The following is a 23095-nucleotide window of genomic DNA, read 5'->3' on the forward strand; positions in this document are numbered from 1 at the left end:
CATCACAATTTAAACATGTTTGTCCCTCCAAAAAGAAACCTGATGCCCACTAGCACTCACTGCTCCTGCCCCCTCCAGCCCTAGATAAACCACTACTTGATGTTTTTATTTATGTCGTGTGGATTCATGGAGGTTTTTTTTTTTAATTTTTAAATTTTTATTGGAGAATATTGGGGAATGGTGTGTTTCTCCAGAGCCCATCAGCTCCAACTTGTTGTCCTTCAATCTTAGCTGTGGCGGGCGCAGCTCAGCTCCAAGTCCAGTTGTCGTTTTCAATCTTGAGTTGCAGGGGGCGCAGCACACCATCCCATGCGGGAATTGAACCCGCAACCTTGTTAAGAGCTTGTGCTCTAACCGATTGAGCCACCCGGCCGCCCCGGATACATGGAGTCTTGCCATACCAAACAGATTATACTCTTTTACTGCCATTGTTTTGATGCCCACATGGCCCCAGGTCAGGACTCCAACTGGATCCTGCAACTTTTTGTCATTTGTGTGCTGTTCTTTGCACACCTGCTTTTGGCACAAGCTGTTTCAGGCTCCTGTTGATTTTCCCTGCCCGTCTTGGCAGCGGACATTTTTCCAATGGGTCCTTATTATGGGCTGGATCACATCCTCCCAAAAGGCACATGGGGAAGTCCCAACCCCCATACCTACAAATGTAACTATGTAGGTAAAGGCTTTAGAGAGGTGACTAAGTGAGAATGAGGCCATTGGGGCGGCCCAGACTCTCCTGGACCAAACTTGGGTCAGGTTCCCCTGAGCCCTCCTCTCCACCAGCCCCCACCCCCACCCCCACTTGTCCTGGGACTGCCTAGTTCAGTTTTAGCAAGAATCCTGCCAAGTCCGTTTAGAAAGAAGCCCCCACCCCACCCCACCCCCCCTTAGCAAGAATCCTGTCAGGTCACTTTAGTAAGACTGTCCCGTCTTGACGACACCCACTCTGCTCTGTCGCTGTGAACTCCCAGCTGGCTTTGTTGCACTCGGTGTTGAGCCTCTTGTCCCTGCCCTATTCCGGTCAATGGTCTTAAATTGTCCTCCTTATTTAACAATTGTCAGATGGGGGAGGGCAAGCTCTTTCCTGCCCTGTCTGTAAGGGCACGAATCTACCAGACAGCTCCATCCCACGAACTCCACCTCCCAAAGGCCCCACCTCCAAACACCATCACCCTGGGGGGGAGGGGAAGGGTAGGATTTCAACACACAAGGTTTTGTGTGTAGGGGGGTGGCCACAAATATTCAGTCCCTAGCAGGCCAAGGCCAGTATGACTCGTGTGTTAGGCCATATTGAAGCCAGGAGCAGAAACCTTATCCTAAAAGCCATCTTGTACCGTGTACCTGCCGGCTTGTATTTGTCTTAGGCCCGGAGAAGTCGCCTGGAATATAGAAACCATCTTATGCTAAAAGCCATCTTGTCTTGCTTTGTACTTTGCGCCTGCTGCCTTGTGTTTGTCTCCCAGAGGTTTACGATCAGTGGGTCTGGGCGGTCCAGACGGCGGCCTGGGGGCTTGGACAACGCACGAGAACCGCCCGAAGCACTGAAGGGGGAACAGCCTCGTTTACCCCCTCCTATAAACCTCCATCCCTCTTTGCTCGGGAGGTTACGATCTTTTCCCTCTGCTCTCGCCTGACTCAAACATGCCCAATAAATTCTAACAGACCAATCTTGGTCTCCCGCAACTCATTCCTCCGGCCGCTTCTAACATCGTGTCCTTATAAGAAGGTTGAACCGAAGGAAGAGCATGAAGACGCAGGAAGAAGGCTGCCATCTGCAAGCCAGGGAGAGAGGCCTCAGGAGACACCAGCCCTGAGGATTTCCGGTCTCCAGGACTGGGAGGGAATTAATTTCGGCTGTGGAGGAGACGGCTGCCGCTGCACTGAGTCCCGAGGGCCAGCGGGCGGGTCTGCAGCTCAGGAATTGGCAGTGCCTGGGAGATGCAGGGCTGGCAGCTGGGTCTTCCAGGTACGGGACAGGGGGAGGCGTCGCCTCACAGCTACAGGTGACAAAGCAACATCCGGGAGGTGCAGCCTGCCACCCCTCCCCACCCCCAGTTCTAGGTCTCAGGCAATCTCAGGTGTGTGGACTCAATCCACACAACTCACCCACTCAAGTGCACATTTCAGTGGCTGTAGTACGTCCAGAGTGTGTGACCACCACCAGAGGCAGTTTTAGAAGATTCTCATCACCATGGAAACCCCACCCCCCTTAGCCATCACCCCCACATCGATGCTTCCCAACTCCCAGCTCTGGCAACCGCGAGTCTACTTTCTGTCTCTCCAGGTTGCCTGTTCTGGAAAGTTCATGTAAATGGAATCCCATCATGGGGTGCCCTTTGTGACTGGCTTCCTTCACTTGGTGGGTTTTAAGGTTCACCCGTGTTGTAACGTGTGTCAGTACCTTCATTGTTCACTGTCGAATGTGTTATCGTGTGGGCACACCACAATGGACATTTATGTTGTTTCCACCTTTTGGCCATTGTGAATGTTTCTGTGGATGAAGACACAGGTATAGTTTCTGTGTGGATACGTCGTCGGTGCTTTTGGGTGCACCGCTGGGAGTGGAACTGTGGGGTCCCACGGCGTTTCACTTGTGGAGGAACCACTGACTGCCCCACTGCACCCCTCCAGCAACACAGGACAGTTCCCATTTGTCCACAGGCACCCCACCACTTGCTGTCAGTTGTTTGCATCACAGCCATCCGTGTGGGTGCCAAGCGGGAGCTGACTGTGGTTTGGATTTGCATCTCCCTGGTGACAAATGATGCTGAGTGTTTTTCATGAGCTTGCTGGTCATTTGTGTCTTTGGAGAAGTGTCAATTAAAGTCCTTTGCCCATTTTGAAATTGGGCATTTGTCTTTTTGTTGCTGAATTCGAGTTCTTTATATATTCTGGATACTAGACCCTTCTCAGAGATAGGATTTGCAGGTATTTTCTCCCCTTCGGTGGAGGGTCTTTTCACTTTCCTGATAGTGGCTTTGGTGCAAAACGCTTTCAACTTTGATGAACTAGCATTTTATTTTTCTTTTGTTGCTTGTGCTTTTGATATATATATATATATGTATGTATGTATGTATGTGTGTGTGTATATATATATATCCATATATATATATATATATCTAAGAAACCATTGCCAAATCCAAGGTCACCAAGGTTTACCCCCATTTTTCTTTAATGAGTTTTATGGTTTTAATTCTTATTTTTGATCCATTTTGAGGTACTGTTTTGTATATGGTGTGAGGTACGAATCCACCTTCATCCTTTTGCTTGTAGGTGACCGGCACATTAGTTGGAGACACCCTTCTCTTCCCTTTGACTGGTCTTGGTACCGTCTGGACCCTCCGTTTGACTCCATTGCTCTACATGCTTTTCTTGTGCCAGTGACGCAGTTACTGCTTTAACTTTGCACTAAGTTAACTTGGCACCAAGTTTTGAAATGAGGAAGTGCAACTCTTCCAACTTTGTTTTTTTAAAAGATTGTGTTGGCTATTTGGGGTCCCTTCGATTCCACATAAATTTTAGGGTCAGCTTTTCCATTTCTGCAGACACACTGTTAGGATTGTGATGGGGGCACTGAGTCAGCAGACTGCCGGGGGGAAGTGCCATCCTAACAATATCAAATCCTCTCATCTGTGAACTCGGGAAGTCCTTCCACTATTTCGGTCTTGGATTTCTCTCAGCAATGCTTTGCAGTTTTCCATGCACAAGTCGCGCACTTCCTCAGGTATTTATTCCTCAGTATTTGATTTTTTGATTTGGGGAGTAAGACTCCAGCCCCATGAACATGGGGAGTCCATCTGTTTAGGTCTACTTTGCGTCGTCACCCGTAGAGTATCAGTTTTGCAGTCGGTAACTCTTTACACTGCGTCGAATCTTCTCTTTGTGAAGCAAACCTACTAGGGTGGCTCCTTATCCCTCTGCTGTCCTCACCACCCATCTCTTACCGGCAGTGACTAGTCCTTTTCCTACTAACAAGTAACCATTACTGAGCACTCACGGCGCACATGCCAGACACTGTCCGAAGCACCACCTGTGCTGCCGAATGCAGTCTCTTACGAATCATAAAAGGTGGGTGCTCCTCAGAGGAAGACGACGCACAGAGGTGGAGTCTGCAGACTCCTGCCTCCGCTCTCCCCGTCTGCCCCTCCTGCAGTGGCAACCGGCCCAGTCTCGGGGTATGTTAGGTTGAACCACATGCACTTGCTGTTTGATCTTTACTGACCTATAAAAAATGGCAATTTCATGATTCAACTTGTTCAACAAAAAAAAAGCCTGGGATTTGAAGCAGGTGCCTCAATCTTTGCCTCCTGACTCGGGTGGGGGTTTTCTTAGTCTAAGGTTCCGCTGCACGAGGTCCCAGCGTGCTCCCCAAGGGCTCTCCAGCTGCAAGTGGGCCAAGTGCACTGGATGTGCCCGGCGTCTTCTGAGCAACAGACAGTCTGTCCTGAGACAGGGCCCGTCTGGGGGTGAGAGCTCTTGTGCTTGCCTTCAGACCCCAGGGACAGAGGGTTAGGTCCCCTCCCAGAGCCACACTGAGCCACCAGCATGAGTCATCCAGCCGGACGGACCCCACCACCAAGGGCGGGTAGTGGGCGAGCTCGCCTGCTGGCTGGCAGACCCCTGAGCTGGGGGCCTCACGGACTTCAGTGGCCATGGTTTCAGGCCTGTCCATGTTTCCCTCCTGGAACATGGCATGGGAAGGCAGCCAGCTGGTTGGCCTCAGGACTGTGTGACGGAGAAGCTTCCGTTATATAAGAAGAGACCTTGGGCTTCGTCTCTGAACTTTGAATTTGACGTGGGAGGACAGGTGCAGTTCCTGCTGGCTTTGTTCCCATCTGATCTGCACAGCTGCTGCGGGCGCGTCCCCAGACAGAGGGACCGAGCATCACGGGAGACAGGATGGAGGGGTGTGAAGGCTCAGCCTTGGCTGCAGGGCAGCCCTGGGCTTAGTTTTCGCATGCTTGTCACCTGTTCAATACCTTCTTGGGCGGCAGCCAGCTGTCTGCCGTGGACTAGGAGGGGCCATGGAGCAGCACATGAGGGCTGGTACCCTCCCCGGCCCAGCCTGGGCCACCCCCAGCTTCCCCCAGGGTACTGAGAGAACACCGAGAGATACTGGGGTACGAGTGACCCTCTAAATCCAGTACTGCACTTCTGTGACGAAGTGGCACCCACACCGGACGCCCATCCCCTCACCCAGGAGAGGAGGGTGCAGTGTCTAGAGTGACGCGTAAGCGCTTATTACTGACTAGTAAGTAAAGGGACCTCACAGTAAGTAAAGGCCACCTACCCCCGTCTACTCAGCCTCGGGAGAGAAAGTCTGCATTACCTGTTAACATGCAGCTAAGAAACAGATTCACACTTTTCCCATGTGAATTTTCCCGCCACTGGTAGGTGTTTTATTTCAGATCCTTAAGTTTAATACGGCTTCATTTCTACCCAAAGTGATTGATGGACATTGAGCCTCACTTCAGCACTGAAGACGTGCAGGTCTGTAGAGGAAGAGAGATGTAAAGACATTCCACAAGAAAAAAGTCACACCAAAACTACTGTATCACTACAAATTTTATTCAGAAACCCATCTTTGTTTTTTTTTGTTGTTTTTTAAAAAAAATTCCCATTATGAACTTGTTTGGTCAATCAACTACAACACTTTCTAGCAGACATACGGTAAAAACGGCACGGCTCAGAATCGCCCTGATCGTTCCCGGTCTCTGGAGCGCCTCCTGTCGCGCTCCCGTCCCCCGCCGCCGCCGCCGCCGCCACCACCGCGGCCACGGTCTCTAGACCGAGAGCGACGCTCGCGGGACCGGGACCTCGATCGATGCCTGCAACCAAGGAAAAAACAACACTTTGGCATCCAAACCCAGACATGTGACATGAAACTACAGCGACCGACACGTTCAAATACTGTACCTCATCCAACTGATGACACTAACACAGAGACAAGAGTCGCCCGTTTACCTGTAAGCCGCACTGTCGGCTGTGCCCTGACCCAGGCGTTAGTGCCAGGGCAAAGGGCACCTTACAACTGAGCGACGGTGTCCATCAGGCTGACATCAGGGGGTGGGCAGGAGTCTGCCTGCCACGCTTTTTGTTGCCAACAGGACAGAATACCAAGCACGTCTGCACTGCCTAATGTATGTTTAACAGGAGAGGGATGAGACCTCCTCTGGGGGCGAAACTCCGTCTCTGGAGGAAAAGCGCCACATTCCACCCTCCGATATCTGGCCTCTCTGTCCTGTGACACGACTGGCTGCTTTTAAACACCACAACCAGACAGCTATGACTATGCTCCATTCTGCCGGTGGCCTGCAGGGGCAATGCCAAGACTCGCGCCCAAACCAACAAAACCCACGAAGCCCCAGTGGAATATGCAGTATACAAAGGAGGTTACGACCCCCAGCTAAGAGAATAAAACTGCACACACGAACGAGTTTCCACGGCTTCCCACTCGGCCGTTCCCTCGCTGATTACCGAGGTTGGACCTCTGCTTAAGTAGGAAGGTGGGCACACGAATATTCTTCAAAGAGCACGTTTTCTATTTCAAACAGGCACTACATTCCAAGCAGCGCCTTGGAGAGAACAGAAATGACACGTACGCCAAGTTTTGCTTGCAAATAGTCTGGAACAAAAAACACACACCACCCAGACCCGAGCGTCAGGGCGGACACTCGAACACTCACTTCTTGCGCCGGCGCCCGTACAGCTCCCGCCGGAGCTCTCTGGAGATTGGCTTCAGGTGCATGAAGTTGCAGAAGCCGCCCCGCGTACACTCTCTGGGGGAAGAACCAGAGACCGTCACCCGGCGTGCATGCGCACAGCCCTTTCTCCACGCACGCCCCCAGCAGCCAGGCTGCCCACACCTACCCCATTTCATACTGGCGGCAGCAGGCTTCTCGGAAGTCGGTCACCGGGGACAGCTCAGCATGGATGGGCTGTCCGTTGAACCAGCGGTTGTTCAAGTCAATCACGGCCTTCTCCGCGTCTTCTTCACGGCGAAACTGAGGAGACGCAACAAAAATGTTTGCCTCCCACCTGCACTGCACCTTTCCAATTACTGATCCAAATATGTCGTGTGCTCACGCAGGTAAGGTAATTAAGGCAGAATCAAGTTGTACAGCGATTTAACGATTAGATAACTTTGTCATGGTCCAAGGTCATGCCAAATGTTGCCTTGGTTTTGCAATTCAATTGGTAAAAGAGTAAATGTAATGATTTGTGCAGGCAGCCAGTTTCATTAAAACCCACCTAGCCCTCCTGCTCCCACTCAAGCTACAGCCAGAGCACCGGAATTCAAACAGTACACCGAGCAGTGGCAAGTTCAAGGTTAACAGCTAAAACAACAGGCAAGCTTTCCTCATCCCTCGCTCATAGCCAGTCGGGAGAGAACCCCACTGGCGTCTCGCGCCTACCTTCACGTACACGTTTCCGACCAGGTGGTCTCCAAGGTTATCACAGACGTTCATCTCCTCGACCTCGCCGTACTTCTCCTCCATTTCTGTAAAGACCTCCTGAAGGAGGGACAGTGGTGTAAGGGTCGTGATACATGAAAGGTGACAGAGTAACTCCAGAACTCATGCTGGAGTGTTTTTATCAATGGAGAAGTTTTCATTCCTCCCAAACAGAGAAGGTGACCAGGCCTATCAGTTTCCAATACTCAGTATCTCACCTCAAAAAACTCATCATAGTGTTCCTGCATCTCCACGTCGCTCACAGCACCTGTCAACAACAGAGACCTTGCTGGTTAGCGTGGGGACGGCGACCGCGAACTCTCGTGCTTACATCAACCTGCCACCGTGACACACCAGCTTATCTAGAGAACCCGACAAGGCTGCGTCCTACTGAAGCACTGGCCAGACTGCACCACAGCCAACTGGTACGACCTTCAAGTGTGGCGAGACTTAAATGCCCTGATGAGCCTCAACTCTGGCTACGAAAATCACAAGTTTTAACTGGCATCCAAGGGCCACCTTTTCAGAAAGTGAGAAAAAGGTTGACTTTCAACTTAAAAATTTTTTAAATGAAAAATTTCTTCCTTTTAAGGTTTAAAATTGAGGCCAAGTAATCACATTGGTATTTTCCCCTTTATTAAAATGAAAGCTGCATCAGGGCAAGTGATTAAAAGCTTATGTCCTGACTACTCTTTCAGATTATCAGCCACAAAGAATGCTATAAAATTCTGATGCGATTAAAACCCAAATGACCATACTCAGTAGGATAGTCACCAAGTTCAATTACAGTATTTTGAATGCTCTTTGGATCACGGGAAAGTTCAACGCTTTGTTGAAGAAAGCATTCTTATTTTATATTCCCGAACTATTTTCTTCAAGTTTCTTCTCTGTAATTCACATGTACTACGTGAACTCACGCCCTTTCTGGGGGTAATTTTGCAAGTTTACATGCCATACGCATTATCATCGTCTCTACCCAATTTTAGAGTTTTCTTAACCTAAATCTGGGAAATCTCAAAGCTGGCGTGTCAATAAGCTGATGTTCCAAATGGCTAGACCAGGGCGCCCAGGAAGGCCCGAGAAGCTTCTAGGAGGGCCAGCTCAGTCTTCAATCATTATTTCCACAGGCCACGCACTTGGGCTGGTGGCCTCATCCGGTGCCACCACCGAGGGCATCTGAGCTGTGGCGCAGGGCTCTCTGTGCAGACGTCTGCCTTTCAGCAGTTTCTAAGCTCTGTTGAAAGCATTTTTATCTATAAGGACAAGACCTTCAATCTTTTGATTCTGAGAGTGATTTCAGTTCACTTTCTAACCCATGTAGATGGTGGTGGGGCGCCCGCCCTGCATTTTAGTTATTTTTGACTTCCCAGGATTCCACCTCACTTTAGAACCCCAAACTTAATGAATGCAGGAACAGCGACTGCTCTTGAGAGCCCGCCCCAACTGAAAAGCTAGTGTGAGCAGATCTCCCCCCAAGGAGAAACCAGAAGAGCGAGGCCCGTTGCAAAGGGCACGTCGCAGTGTTTAAACTCACTTGCTCTCCCCATGAGAACAGTGAGGACAGACAGAACGTACCTACACGCTCAAAGTCGGAGCAGAACTGAGACCTGAATTGGGTGGAGGTTAAAATACGAGCTGCACTCATGGCGTTCCCCATGTTACATATAACACAGAGGATTACATTTCAGTAATTTCTGGCAAGCTCGCATTTGAAAATGCTTGATAGTGGGCGTGTTTTACCTTCTGTTTAAAATATTTGAGTCAATCAAAACTACTTGAAAGGCAGAGCTGAATGATTAAAAACTAATCAACCAAAAAATTATTTACATGACTTAATATATTTTAAACACAACTTAAAAAAACACCCAGTTTTCTTATAGAAACATTCTTAAACTGGGATTCAATATTTAAGTTTAACCCAAGCATAGAAAGTTTCTTTTCTACAGACGGAAGGGTCATGTACAAAAGGACCATTTATTTTAGGAAACTGAGGGACCTAGCCGGTTGAAATTTTACTGGGTCTGTTGTCAAATATTTCAGGTTTATCAACTTAAATTGGTTTTCTTCTTAAAATGCAGAATCGGAATTTCCTTTAATTTGTACAATCTGGACCCCAGCACTGGAATATTCCGTATAGCCAGACTTTTCTTTTGTAGCATACGCATAACAGCACTGTGAATCGCAAATAAAGACACGAAGAAAACTAACACAACATTCTTTTGCCAGTAAAGCACCCGCAGTCCGCAAGTAAACAAGCAGGGCAAAGAATTACGAACTGTTGTTACTCCGTCACCTACTTTTCATTCATTTACCCCAGGGCAGGGTTGGTACAGAAATTATTTAATTCAGTCGACATATAAAGATTTTCCTCCACCTAATCATCTTACTTCTTTAAAAACCAAAAACTAGCTATTTTAAACCAAGGGCTCCCAAGTCAATCCTGCTACCATCAGTTTTGGAAAAAATTCTCCGCTATCAGGTCAGTCTTAGCACAGGAAAAAGTTTAGTGTCTCGGCAGGAAAACCTGACAAGACAGCCCCTCTCTGAGGGCATGGGCGGTAACCCGGAGGCCTCCACGGGTGGGGCCAGGACGAGCGCGGTGGCTGCCACGACCATTCCACCCTGTGCAGGTCACCCACAAATGGAGGGGCTCAGGGCCCGCGGTGCACTGGATGTCGGTCTGATCGCACCTTCTGTCTGTACTTCCGGCTTTCAAACAGACTGGTGGGTGAGAAGCACCCGCCCTGTGGTTCGGACCCTTGAGAGTCAGGACGTCCAATTTATCCGCAGGTGACTACATGGATTCTACAGCTCGCGGGCTCTAAAATTTCAATTTTAGTTGTGAACTTCCCCATGATACTAACATGTATCCTGTTCTCTACCCCGCAGCAAATACAATATTCGTAAGTCATATATATTTGCCAATACAGGAAGAATCGGTACTGTCTACTGAATGCCCGTCGGGATCTACTTCCCACCAAGCACCCTGTAATTCCCAAACGGAGGGAGCTAGCTCCTGAAGGTGGAGGTATATACGTAAAGTACCCTGGTTCAAACCTGAGTCGGCAAAGGCTGGTTCTGGGGAAACGCGGGAGTCCACGCAACTCGGAGGACCCGCACCTGGGAAACATTCTCAGGACAACGCTCTCACAATGAAAGCATGAGCTCAAGAATGGCGTTTAAAGGGGAAAGCCTAATTAATAAAATTAGAAAAGTAATTTCGGGAGTTTGTTTTTTAAAGGGGGAGAAACTTTCCAATGCTGCTGCTCTCACAAGAGAAGCACACACTAGGCATTTAAGTCGCGTGCGCTCCCTGGGGGTGACGGCAACCGTCCAGAGAAAGAGCAGCAGCTCCAAGCGACTGCAAAGGGCGCCCTCTGCTCTCATTTTCTTCCTCTTAAACAAGTGGGCAGGAGTTCCAACGTCCAGCAGAGGTTTCCATGGGGTCAGTGGGACAAAAGCTCCCGCCACCTCTAGTGGAAGCGGTCCTTGACAGTACAGCGGCAGACCAGGTGGAGTGGACGCTGAGCTCTGACACGCAAGCCCAGGGGACGGGGAAGGAACTTGTATGAACTTACAGCGCAAACCGTCAGCAGACTGGGAAGAGTTTTGAGGGTTACGGTAAATGTTCAAGAGGGCAATGGTCTGAAATACAAAACGCAACAACTTTATATTATGGAAAATTAAATGTAAACACTTAACCGGTTTCCTGTGGTGGTCGCTTCAGTCATGACTCAGTGCTGAAAAAAGAGGAAGTTATTTCTTTCGAGCAGAGACGTTTTCTTAGCTGATGGCTGTCTCGGAGCCCTACTCTGCAGTGCACAGAGATCCCATGATATGCCAGCATTGTATTTCTGCTCACAGAACGTCAAGACTCCATTTCCAAGTTCCAAGCCAGTTAAGAGTGCAAATAACTTGGCAGGCTACCACCAAAACATTCTCAGATGTTACAGAAAACTTTTAATGGACAACTGAGAAAGAAAAGCACCTGTGTAAACGATGACAAAATTATTGTATTAGAGAAATACAATAATTACATATCATGAAATCTCCACTTCCTAGAGGAAAAATTATAATGGTGAAATAAAACCCACACTTATCGGGCAACTTACCGTATCAATTCCTAAATACTCCTAAGATTGATTTTACAGAAAGAACTTAATAAATGCCCGGGGTTCCATCACTGTAAAGGCCAGTGATTGGCTGGTAACATACGAATGTCACATGGATGGACCCTCTCTCGTTAACAAATGTCAACCACGGGAAGAGAGCCAGCCTGCGACCTTCCCCAGGACAGCCGCGGGAACGCAGGCAAGTATTATGTGCTTGCTGTATATGCCAAGGAGTTCCACCACCTTGTCCTGTTTGCAACAGCTCTATGTCAGCAGCTCAGAAGCCAACATTGTTTGTCTCAATTAAGAGTGGGCTCTTTAGCACCATTGTTTTAAAAGAATTTCTCCAACTGTGGGACTTACAGTGTGAGCCGTCAGCCGTCTGTGCACTGTTTTGGGGGTTACGATAGATGTTTTGAATCAAGATGGTCTGCGGGGAAAAAAAAATAAAAAGGGGAATTCTACTGGCTGCTGTGCATATATTAGACAATTGCAAAGAGACAACTTGTTTGCAAATGGCTCAACGCTTGTTTGCTTCCCGCAAGTCAGATACTAGTTTTTCCGAAGAGTATACCCAAACCATCATATTATGAAAACAGAGTTTGAGCAGTGACTTAGGTCAAGTCAGCCAGCAACCAAGAAGAAATTACAGTTATTCTGAGTAGTCCCACATTATTAAAGTGTTTTATGCAAGATAAATAATAGAACATTAACATTTTCTCATACTTCAAGCTAGCAGACACTAAGAAGTCAAAAAATTCACATTATAGTCCCATTGTCCATACAGAATCTTTTAAACCGAATGCATAACCCAACTGTATGCAGTCCATCAGCTCTCTGGTCTCGTAGGAAACAGGCACACCAAATGGGTTTCCTAACTGTCACAGACACCTATCACAGTTACATTTTCTTGGTGGGATCTCTGTTTACATAATACAATAGCTTAAAACATTTGCTCTTTTCCGATCCTTCTTTTAAGGGAAAAAAAAAATCCTTTTAGCCCTTGTGCTTTAAACTGGATCAGGCAGACTTGAAACCTTACATTGTACCGTTCTTCTTAAAATCAAGTTGTCTGAAAAAACAAACCATGTTTAAGTTAGTAGGCCAATATATTACATGAATCTTAACGTCCACATCACTGTAAGAGCTTAAAAAGAAACCCACACTCAATTATGCTAGATTATTTACAAGCTGAACCAATAAAACACCTGATTTAGAAAAATAAATGTTCAGTTTCAACATGTGTCCAAAACAGTTTTGTAAGTGGTTTTACAAAACCAGCCAGTTCTACTTCTAGTTACGTTTCAAGGGGAGGGGCTGTGTGACACTCCCCAGTCCAAGGCCTGCGGCCGGGGCCACCCACCTAGGAGAACGTCCACAGCCAACCACACCCACGTGACACGCAGACCCTCCACTCAGGGCCCGGCACCTTCCCCACGCCACCGAGCAGCGCCCTGAGTCAACCCATCTCGGGGCTGAGGTTTCCCAAAGCTGACCTATCTGTTCTGCCCTGGAACTACCAGTGTGTGACAACTCGGACGAAAAGCTATACAAAGCCCAGTTACTCAACAGGAAAGTTCCTGTCCGCTGTCACTCAGGCAATCTGGCGTGGCTGTTCAGTGAAAGGGCAATGCAGTTCCATTAAAACCGGGTGGTTAAGATCACCTAAAACCAGCCGATTAAACTAAAACAAGACGCTCAAGTTAACACATATAACCGACCCCTCCGAACTTTAACGGAATTATTGTCTTGTTTTGATCCAAAGTACTCAAATTAAGCTTCACATTAACATTCTGAGGTAATCAATGATTCAGAAAGAAAATAGCCACGTGTGTCTGGGTGGCTTTAAGAAAACTGTGTAATTGGACAATTCCCCTCTCAGCCCAACACTTGGTGCATCTGTAAGTAACCACCCAAAATCAAAAAACGCAGTGGACACTTAAGATGCTTGGTTACTGTCCGACCTATGACCACTGGCTTAGTGGCGAGATTTACTTAATAAATGAAAGCACTTAAAAAATTACAAGAAACAAAATTTAAAGCAAGTTCTCCAATATTCTGAAATTCGAGGCATGCTCAAAGGTATTCAAAGATATTTTTGTTATACTAACCACTTGGTGATCAGGAATAACGGGGGAAAGGAAGCTGTCACCCCACTTCTGAAAACAAATTAAATTGTGGGGTTTTTTTATTGGCTTAAATTAGAAAATAATAATGTCTTTTTCTTATACCAAAGGGCTGACTTTCCTAAATACTTGTAGAAAACATAAATGTCTGTTGTGTTAGAAGTTTAAAACATGTGAACAGAAACACTCAAAGCAGAGTCTGGCAGCTTCCCGAGGCCAGACACAATAGTTACCCAATGGTTCAGAGGCTGCACGTTCAGACTTCATGGGCGGTTAGAAGGATCTCAACAGCCCTCAGTCTGGAAAGACTGAAATATAGATTTTTCAAATTCCAAACATTCTGGTCAACATGGGGGTGTTTTCTGTTCCTCTTAGAAGCCTTTCTACCTTTAAACCATCAGTGATCACTGAGGCACAGGGTGCCAACCCTTGTCTTTTCTTCAATTAACCAAATATAAACCATCAAAAATCCTGATTTTTGATTGAACTGAACTCAGCAGACCCAAGCCCAAGATAACAGGCCTCTCAATTAATCGACTAGACTGGCTATGAATAATTGAAGCAAATGCCCATCTTCTAATGCTAAGTTTCATGTTTAATGTTTCTGTGCCGTGAGGCAACTTGCCGCTTCCCCGACTGGGGCTCTAGCAGAAGGGGCACAACCAGGGTTGGAGAACCCGAATGCCTGGCACCATGGGTCTGCGGGCAGTCACGCCAGCCTTTCCCGTAAGAGGGCTCCGTCCACCACTACTGTCTGGAGAGAGCCAAGAGCGGAAAGCCCACTCTGCACGTGCCGTGCCTGGAAGAGGCTGCCCCCTGGACCCACGTCTGCTAGAAGGCAGGGCGGGTGGCGAGGCAGCCAAGACTGGCCACAGCCACGGGCAAACACTAAAAACTTTAACAGGCTTCTTTAGTGACAACAGGGAACGGTGGTGCTCTCAGATCTGCCTCATCCTCACTGGAACGAAAGAACACACTCACTTATGAACACAAATGGAAAATGCAACAAACAGAGAACAAAATATCCCGCCTAATACATGGAAATTAACTGCTTCTGTAAAGTACATCAAATTTTGACAATTTACGTGAAAGCAGAAAAAAAGAAAAAAAAAAAGAAACAAACCTGGCTAAAGGTCGGTTTATTGTGCAACCGAGAGCATCTGTCCCCATGACGACATGCTCCAATTTTGAAATAAAATGAACAGTTGACTCTGTAAGGGAAAATAAGAGTGGATTATTTTGATGAGAAAAGATCCAACAGATGGAAAAACATGATCCATGCTATCAAACTACTTTTCTTTCATTTTGCAAAAACACAGGCATGTCGTTTTTTATTGGTGGCACTTACCGTCCCCTTCCTGACAATATTTTAGGATGACTTAGCCTCAATTTGCCCCTCTATAAACATGCGACTCTTTCAATGAAGGGCACGCTAACTCTTCTTATTCAAATCCCCTCTTCTTTCTCTGCTCTATCGTTTTCTTTTAGTGAAATATCAGTCTAAAACTAACTGTAACTTAAAACGTATCTGTTCTTCAGCCTTCTGCGATGAAACGCCCTCTCGGTCAACAACAGAGTGTAGTGAGGGTCAAGATTCTGACTCTAGCTGCCTGCGCTTGGACACGTCCCCCTACCTACCTCTCAGCGTCTCAGGAACCACAAGTAACATGAGGAAAATGCCAAGCTGGCACTGTTCCAAGAATCAGATATAATGCATGTGTGCTTTATACACAGTACTCATGAAACACAACCATTATCTAAATAAAACAGAAAACAAAGTCCAGGTTCTCTCACCCACCAAACCAGAACAACAAGGAAATTTCCAAACACAAGTCTGAAGTAAATAATTCTGGCTTTAATACCCTGAGGACAAGCTCCTGGGGGAACTCAACCTGTACGTTCAGTGCTGATCGCAAAACCCTCCCTCCGTACTGTTCAAATACTTGGATGGTCCTGATCAAATCAAAACCAGCAATCCAAGCAGCGTGACAGCAGTGCGAGGCAGCTGAGTGATGAACTATGAAATCTGACTAGACGGGTCTCGTTCAAATTTGGACATGCAGAGGTGGAAGGAAGGTTATCCTGTAGGTACATTATCTTTAGCAAGTACCATATATTTAGACAGTCAATCCCAATGCAGAGTTAAGGTCGAAGGGTCTCAGTGAAATCTGATGGACCATGAAGACCGACTAGCCACTGATGTGTTATTAGGTAGCAACAGTTAGAAAAGTCTGAACTTAGAGGAGGAAAGTGATTATACTGCTACACGTGTCTGCAAACTTACAGGTCTTAGATCATCTAACTTGAGTATACAATATTTTATTTTCAGAGTCACCTGAAAACGGAAGAGCTTATTATAAAAATCTAAGAATGGGCAAAACCCCTGTCTAAACAATGAATACTCAACTACTCCATATAATTCAAATCCTTATTCCTCGACTTCCAGAGGTAGCTCTCATTTCATGAGGCCCACGTAGAGTTTAGTATATTAGTCAAAACTTTCCTAGCAATAAACTTTGCTGATCTGCTGTTTAAATTACCCAAATAAAATGAAAAAATGTGGCAGAAAAAGTGATTTACTATCACAGAAGATACCAGAAAGGCTAACCCTACGCTTGGATTTAGAAAATGGATTTAGAAAATGTTCGTAACTTCAACTGTATCATTAGTTAAATATTTTAGATTGGTAGAGACCTACATTTTACTTCTAGTTCAAATTAAAAAAAAAAAGTAGAAATCATCTTCATTTTTTACGAGTTGATTTTGTTTCCTGGAAACTAAACCCCCACACGTCTTCCTGAAATAATGTTATGAATAACATAGATAAAATAAGCAAATTTCTTGAATTAAACCCATGACTTTTACAATACAGGTCGTAAGTTATTGGAATGAACCCCTGAAGTAAGAGCTTTGCAGAGTAACAGTGAAGACACCACCTGATAGAACTTTCTACAAGAACAAGGGAAAAACACTGTGCAGGCAGAAGTCACTGCCCACACTAATGCAGGATGAAGAGTGACATCAACGAGGCATGTTCTCAGCCTAAGCTCCCAGAAGCCTCCTTTTCCAGCAGAGCCGCCCCGTCCCTCAAGACCGTGTCACAGGCACGTTTCCCTGCTGTGCCCCTGCAACCTACAGCATCGGGGTGCACCCTTCTTCCCCAGCATTTCACACATTTTACTATAGTTACCCTTCACATGACACGCACCCCCTCCCTCCTTGAGAACAAGATCCACAGTTTATCCATCTTTGAGTCCCCAGAGATTGGCTTTGGGTTGACACCCAAGTGACTAAGACTGACGGTCTTGCCTGTGAGTTTTGCTAGGAAGAAAAACACCCCCCTCCTCCAAACAACACAGGAGACTCTACCATGTGTAAAGGAAGGCATTTTACAAGATAGGCTGCATCCTGGAAAAGAGAAACAATTTAAACAGTGTTTGAAAAAGTGGTGTTAAGACATTATCTCTGACAAACTTAGAGACTTATCATTAAAAACACATATTCGCCTGAGCGTGATACGAGACCTGAAGAATCCCCAAAATAATGACTTATTCGAAGAGTAAATTAAGCCAGACGTTTAGTCTTCAGGTTTTCAAAGTAAGAATTCTTCTCTAATTGTCTGACTACATTTCCTTTAGACTAGATTTCAGTCAGTGCACTGGGAATCGATACGAAGGTGGCAAAGTCAGAATTAAAATCTTAATGTTTAACCTAACAATTGATTAGGGAAGGCATGCAACCTTAACAAAAAGAAAAAAAAACACACCACCCTTTCCTTGTATGTTGCATATTCAAATGTTTTAAAGCAGACGTCTTTCATGGTTAGTTAACTCAGTAGTCTCACGACCCTTTTTCCCATCAAGTGTCTTCATGACCGGCCCGATCACCACTTAAACACGCAAAAGGCGTGTTAAATGGGTAAAACCCCAATGATCGGGACCCTACGTGACCTGACGACTTAACACGCTATCAGAGCTTTCCTGACACAGTAGAAGCGGCAAGTTGGAGGGAACAGGTTAACGCTGACAAGTCCAGCACAATTCAAGACGGCTTCCGAGAGCCGCGGGGGCCCGGATGGCCGACAGACCGCACGGCCGGCGGGCTGCCGAGGAGCGCCGGGCAGGAAAGGCCGCGCCGCCCGGGCGGAAGCCCGCCGCCCGCCCGCCCGGACGCCCATCGCCGGCCGGCCCGGGCGCCCACGAGGCGGCGGCGGCGCGCGGCTCCCGAGGCCGGAAGGACCGCCGCGCCCCTCCCCCCACGCGCGGGCTTCCTGCAGCCTCGCGGGGCCGGACGCCGCGCCCGCCCGCCTCCCCGGCCCGAGCCCCGGCGGGAGGCGCTCACTCACTTGTCTTTCTCGGTGCCGAAGATGGAGGCCAAGTACTCCGCCATTTCCCACCCGCCGCCGCCGCCGCCGCCAGTGCTGCCGACGCCGCCGACCCTGCCCGACGCCCGCGAGAAACGTCACCCGGACGCGACGACGCTCGTCCCGCCCCGACGGCGTGTGGGCGCTGCCCAATCGGGCGAGACGTTGCCTGCTTGTGGGCGGGGATTGGCGCGCGCGGCCGGCACCGCCCCCTCCAGTCGGGGGCCCGCGCGCCTGGGGCCCGCGCCCTCTGCCGGCGTGTCCTGGCTGCGCGCCCCCTCGCCCGACCCCGGCCCGGGGAAGCGGAGCGCGCACACCGCGGCCGCGAGGGGAAGGCGGCGGGTGGGGGGCTTTTGTACGTAGTCGCTTCAGGCTGAGTCGGCGGAGCTCGGAGAGGTGCAGGCACCCCTCCTTCCCCGCGCCTTCCCTGGGGGACCCCCACCGTCTTTCGAACCTTTCCTCCGTGAAGACCCCTTCCCCACCGCACTCGTGGGTGGGGGGAATTGTATGGGGTGCCCCTGGCTGCCCGCCGGTCTCAGGAGGAGCGAGCGCGGGGGCTCGGCCATTTTAAGGGCTGCAGTTCCTAGGCTGGGCCCACCTGGGTGATCCAGGAAAATGTCCGTTTGAAGGTGATCTGCAACCTTATTTACATCTGCAACGTCTCTTCCCGCAGCCCTTAGCTCAGTGTTGGAACAATCAGAGACGAGAATCTTGGTGTGTGTGTGTGTGGGGGGGGACGTCATTAGAGTCCTGCTTGAATTCGAGGGCGACAACACCGGAGGGGAGGTGGTGGTTGAAGGAGGAGTTTTGTTGGTGAGAAATGGTGGGGCCTGGCTTCGGGCTGCGGTGGCAGAGGCTGTGGTCAGAGTCCTGGGCGGCAGGCTACAGACACTGACCTCTGCGACGGTGAGGGCTGAACTGGGTCCCCCTAAGTTCATGTTGAAGCTCTCACTCCCAGCACCTCAGAACGTGACTGCAGTTGGAGGCACAGTCTCCATAGAGGTGCTTTGGTTAAAATGAGGCAGTTAGAACGGGCCTAGTGCCATCTGACCGGCGTCCTTATGAGAAGAGGAGAGGAGGGCACAGACACACAGAGGGACGGCCGTGTGAGGACACAGGGAGAGGATGCCGTCTACGTGCCAAGGACAGAGGCCTCAGAAGAAACCAGCCTGGGACACCTTGATCTCAGACTTCCAGCCTCCAGAACTCTGAGGGATACATTTCTTTTGAAAGGGGGTTTTAAAAGGAAATTGGATGATTCATCCCATTGCTGGGAGGGCTGGAGAGCCGGCTCCGAGATGGCTCGGTGACAGTGCTCTGGGGAGGAGCCTGCTCATCCTGCTGTGGCTGCGCACGGAGCCCCCCCCCCCCGCCCCCCAGTGACGCCCACTCCATGTTGCTGTACCCCTCTGCTGCCTGACTGGGGGTCCCCATTGTTGCCTCTGTGTGTTCCTGGCGGGGCAGGGATGTGGATTGTCAAGGTCATGGCACGTGCTTCTAGACTGTTCCCTGAGTGGCCAAGGGGAGCTTTGGCACCTGCTAAGGCAGGAATGGCTGAGGAGGAGCTGCTCGGAGGGCAGTTCTGGCCTCTGGGCGACGGTGTTATTCGTTCACAGCTTGCCCTTCCCGCCTGCCCCTGGGTCACCGTGGTCAGAGGACGTGTCGTGACCCGTCCACTGCTTGGGCTGGCCCCGCACCTCACTTTGACCCATGGAATGTGCGCGGCTAATGTAAGCCTCACCTGAAAGAGCAGGTTCCAAGCGTCTGCCGCCCTGCAGTCTGGGCCTGAATGAGAAGCCCGGGGAGCAGCCCAAATCAGCCGGCCCAGCGGCCCTGCAGGCGAGGGAGCCGGGAAGACACGCGTTTGTAAGCCCCTGAGACGTGAGGGTTGTCACAGTAGCCGTGCTGACTAATACAGCATGGGGTGAACGCCTGTCAGACATTCGAGTGGAGTGAGCGGCCACCATGTGTATATATCAGACTGTGCAATAGAAGGTTCCGTGACGGGGGGTGCGCTCTGTGTCTGCACTGTCCAACGATAGGGTGGCCACTGGCATGTGGCTAGTGAGCATTGAAATGCGGCCAGTGTGATGAAGGCACCGAGTTTTATTTTATTTTAATTAATTTAGATTTAAACTTAGGTAGCCACATGTGGCCAGTGGCCCCTGGATTGGACAACACAAGTGTGTGTGCATTTAAGTTCAGGGGATAGGCCCTGGCGGAGTGGCATATTTGGATTCATTAATAAGTACAGAGTTAACACGTATAAATATGTGTGGAACCCTGGCACAGGTGTTTTCCTGGGGGTGGATAGCCCATCATTTTGTCAGATTCCCAAAGGGGTCTTAGCCTCCAAAGTTAAGAGGACCTCTAGGCCCTCCAGGGTCCTGGATGTTGCCTGATAGTTAAGATTCCTGCTTTGTTTTTGTTTTGGGAGGCAGTAAAAGTTATGCCCAGAAACTGAGTCTGTTTCAGGCAAGGGGAATTGAAGGAATAAAGTGCAAATTTCATATCAGGTGTACCCTTTTATAGGAGGAAATGCTCAGGGAGTCAGCGACCAACCAGAAGCTGATTTCCAGCTGCCAGCGCAAAAGTCCCCTGTTAGTAGAGCACGTTGCTAGGGAACGAAGACGCCAGTGTTCGTAGGTGGCTGATCTCTTTCATGGGGTTCCTGTGTGGTTTATCACCACTGTCCAGGAGCAATGCCCCAAAGGTCTTCGGAGAGTTTTTAGGTTACTAGGGAGGGGTCCCCTCACCCAAACCGAAACTTGCCAATGGCCCTCACAGACTCGCAGTATTTACAGTGGCAATGTCCCCTGGCCATAGTGGCTTCTCCACTTGCTCTTATCAATAGAGCCCAGTGGGGGCCCCCAGCAGCTGGGCTGCTGACTGCTTATCAATGACAACAGATGTAGAATGATGACATCTTACTTCATACTTGTATCAAAGCAACTTTTTTTGGTTTTTGTCATAAATAAGAGGATTAAAACACCTTCACTTAAGTCATAGACAAGTGGCTTTGAAATCATATTAAACCTACACACAACAAACTCCAAGAATCGAGGGAGCAGATCAAGGGCCAGAGTCCCTGGGGGCAGCAGTGTGTGGGGGCTGCAGCAGGATCCCCCAGAGGAGACTGGACAATGACATCTGGAGGAAGAGAGCCAGATTCGGGAAGCCCAGGGACCAGACAGTCTCAACAGTAGCTGTCACAGCAGAGAGGGCAGCAGGATGTGGCTGAGAAGTGGGCCACAGGGCAGGACCAGGGTCATCTTGGGCAGGAGGGGGCTGTATGCTGAGGGCCAGCATTGGGATGAATTCACCTGTTAGAACAGCATCTCTTGACAACAGAGCATCCCCCACCTGTGGAAGTGCTGGGTCAGCAAACAAGAAACATCTCTTAGGAAGAGCAGGGATTCTGAGGTGAGAGCAGATAAGTGACAAGACAGATGCCAGCCCTGCAGGTGGTATCATGTCTGGAGGGTACAGCATCAGGACACGGTCTGGGGAGGATGACTGCTGAAGAGTTGGAAGCTGAAAATAGTGTGTCAGCTGTGGCGTCCCTGGGAGCAGTGGCAGAAAGCAGGGATGAATCTATGTATGGGACCTGAACTGAGGTCCATCACAAGGAATTAATGTAGTTACTAGAAGCAGACCCACTAGAATCATTCCTCCATCTATATACCCATCCATCCTCCATCCATCCATCCATCATCCATCTATCATCCATCCATCCACCATCCACCCATCGATCTATCCATCATCCATCCATCCATCCATCCACCTACCCAGCCAACCACCCATCCATCTATCCATCTACCCATCCATCATCCATCATCTATCCATCCATCCATCCATCCATCCATCATGCATCCATCCATCCATCATCCATCCATCCATCCATCATCCATCCATCATCCACCCATCCATCCATCCACCTACCCAGACAACCACCCATACATCTATCCATATACCCATCCATCATCCATCATCTATCCATCCATCCATCCATCCATCCATCCATCCATCCATCATCCACCCATCCATCCATCCATCCATCCATCATCCATCCATCCATCCTTCTGTTATTTTGGGGGCATAGCTGATATGCCAGACTGAGGCAGGTGCACAGACACAAACTGGGAAGACAGGTCTCCACTTAGAAGTCTGCCAGCCCCTTTGAGGCAATGTGCCTCCAGCTGATCTCATTTTCTCTTCTGCTCACCTCCAGACCTCCTGCTCCAGCATTTAGTGAATGTCAGTCATCCATATCATCTGCCCATGTGGGTTGTCCTTGGGTTTCTGACTCCCTTACTCTCACATACATTCTAATTCCTGGCTTCTCTCAACCATCTCTGTGTCCTTCTTGCTCTGGGCCCGGCCTTGGTGCCCTGCATCCCTGCAGTGGTCCTTACACTATTGTCTGAGCTCAGGCTGCTGTAACAAAACACCACAGATTGGGCAGCTTGTAAACAACATATTTATTTTTCACAGTCCTGGTGGCTGGAAGTCCCAGATCAAGGTGCTGGCGGGTCTGGTGTCTGCTTCCTGATTCATAGGCAGCTGTCTTCTCCCTGTGTCATCACCTGGAGAAAGGGGCAATGCCCCTCTGGGGTCTCTTACAAGGGCACTAACCCCATTCACGAGGCCTCTGCCCTCGTGACCTACTCACCTCCCAAAGGCCTACCTCCAACACCACCACACTGGGGGGTAGAATTTAACACATACGTTTTGGGGGGACCGTAAGCATTCAGTTTATAGCACTTGGTTATGAACTCTGGACTCAATTTCTATTTGTTAATGGGATCAGTAGCACCTGCATTGGAGAGTGGTGCAGAGCTTGGTACTTAGTAGGTACTCACTAAACGTTAGCTACTTTCATTGTTCAACTGCACCCTAACTGGATGTTCACATCTCTCTCCTATTAGACTGTGGGGTCTTTGAAGAGCCTGGGTCTATCTTTCCTTTGATTCTCTGGTAGAAAAGACCCACAGTCCCTTATCTATAATTCGGAAATGCAAAAAGCTCTGAAAACGGAAAGGT

General features: G+C 48.9%; 1 protein-coding gene across 3 annotated transcripts; it reads right to left on the reverse strand.

The window, feature by feature from the left end:
* Nucleotides 1–5544: 5544 nt before the first annotated feature.
* On the reverse strand, nucleotides 5545–18186 carry U2AF1 (U2 small nuclear RNA auxiliary factor 1). 3 transcript variants are annotated; one of them, XM_033131530.1, is made up of 9 exons: nucleotides 18035–18186; nucleotides 14813–14900; nucleotides 11927–11993; nucleotides 11030–11096; nucleotides 7670–7719; nucleotides 7413–7511; nucleotides 6868–7001; nucleotides 6684–6776; nucleotides 5545–5825 (listed from the first exon to the last, which is right to left on the reverse strand). In XM_033131530.1, the coding sequence occupies exons 5-9, from the start codon at nucleotides 7697–7699 to the stop codon at nucleotides 5684–5686; spliced, it is 498 nt and encodes a 165-aa protein (XP_032987421.1). In that variant the 5' UTR covers nucleotides 7700–7719; nucleotides 11030–11096; nucleotides 11927–11993; nucleotides 14813–14900; nucleotides 18035–18186; the 3' UTR covers nucleotides 5545–5683. The 3 variants fall into 3 exon arrangements, with proteins under 3 accessions (XP_032987421.1, XP_032987402.1, XP_032987412.1); XM_033131511.1 differs by lacking the exon at nucleotides 11927–11993 and having other exon boundaries at nucleotides 18035–18168; XM_033131521.1 differs by lacking the exon at nucleotides 11030–11096 and having other exon boundaries at nucleotides 18035–18168.
* Nucleotides 18187–23095: the final 4909 nt, after the last annotated feature.

This window comes from Rhinolophus ferrumequinum, chromosome 2 (assembly GCF_004115265.2).
Source record: "Rhinolophus ferrumequinum isolate MPI-CBG mRhiFer1 chromosome 2, mRhiFer1_v1.p, whole genome shotgun sequence".
In the NCBI taxonomy this organism is placed as follows: domain Eukaryota; kingdom Metazoa; phylum Chordata; class Mammalia; order Chiroptera; family Rhinolophidae; genus Rhinolophus; species Rhinolophus ferrumequinum.

Excerpts from the sequence above, each read along its gene's own strand:
- U2AF1 (XM_033131511.1), bottom strand. The coding sequence starts at position 18,078 with ATGGCGGAGTACTTGGCCTCCATCTTCGGCACCGAGAAAGACAA. Across the intron at positions 14,901-18,034 it reads TTCGGCACCGAGAAAGACAA|AGTCAACTGTTCATTTTATT; the intron begins GTGAGTGAGCGC and ends TTTCCCTTACAG. Across the intron at positions 7,512-7,669 it reads ACTATGATGAGTTTTTTGAG|GAGGTCTTTACAGAAATGGA; the intron begins GTGAGATACTGA and ends TCCCTCCTTCAG.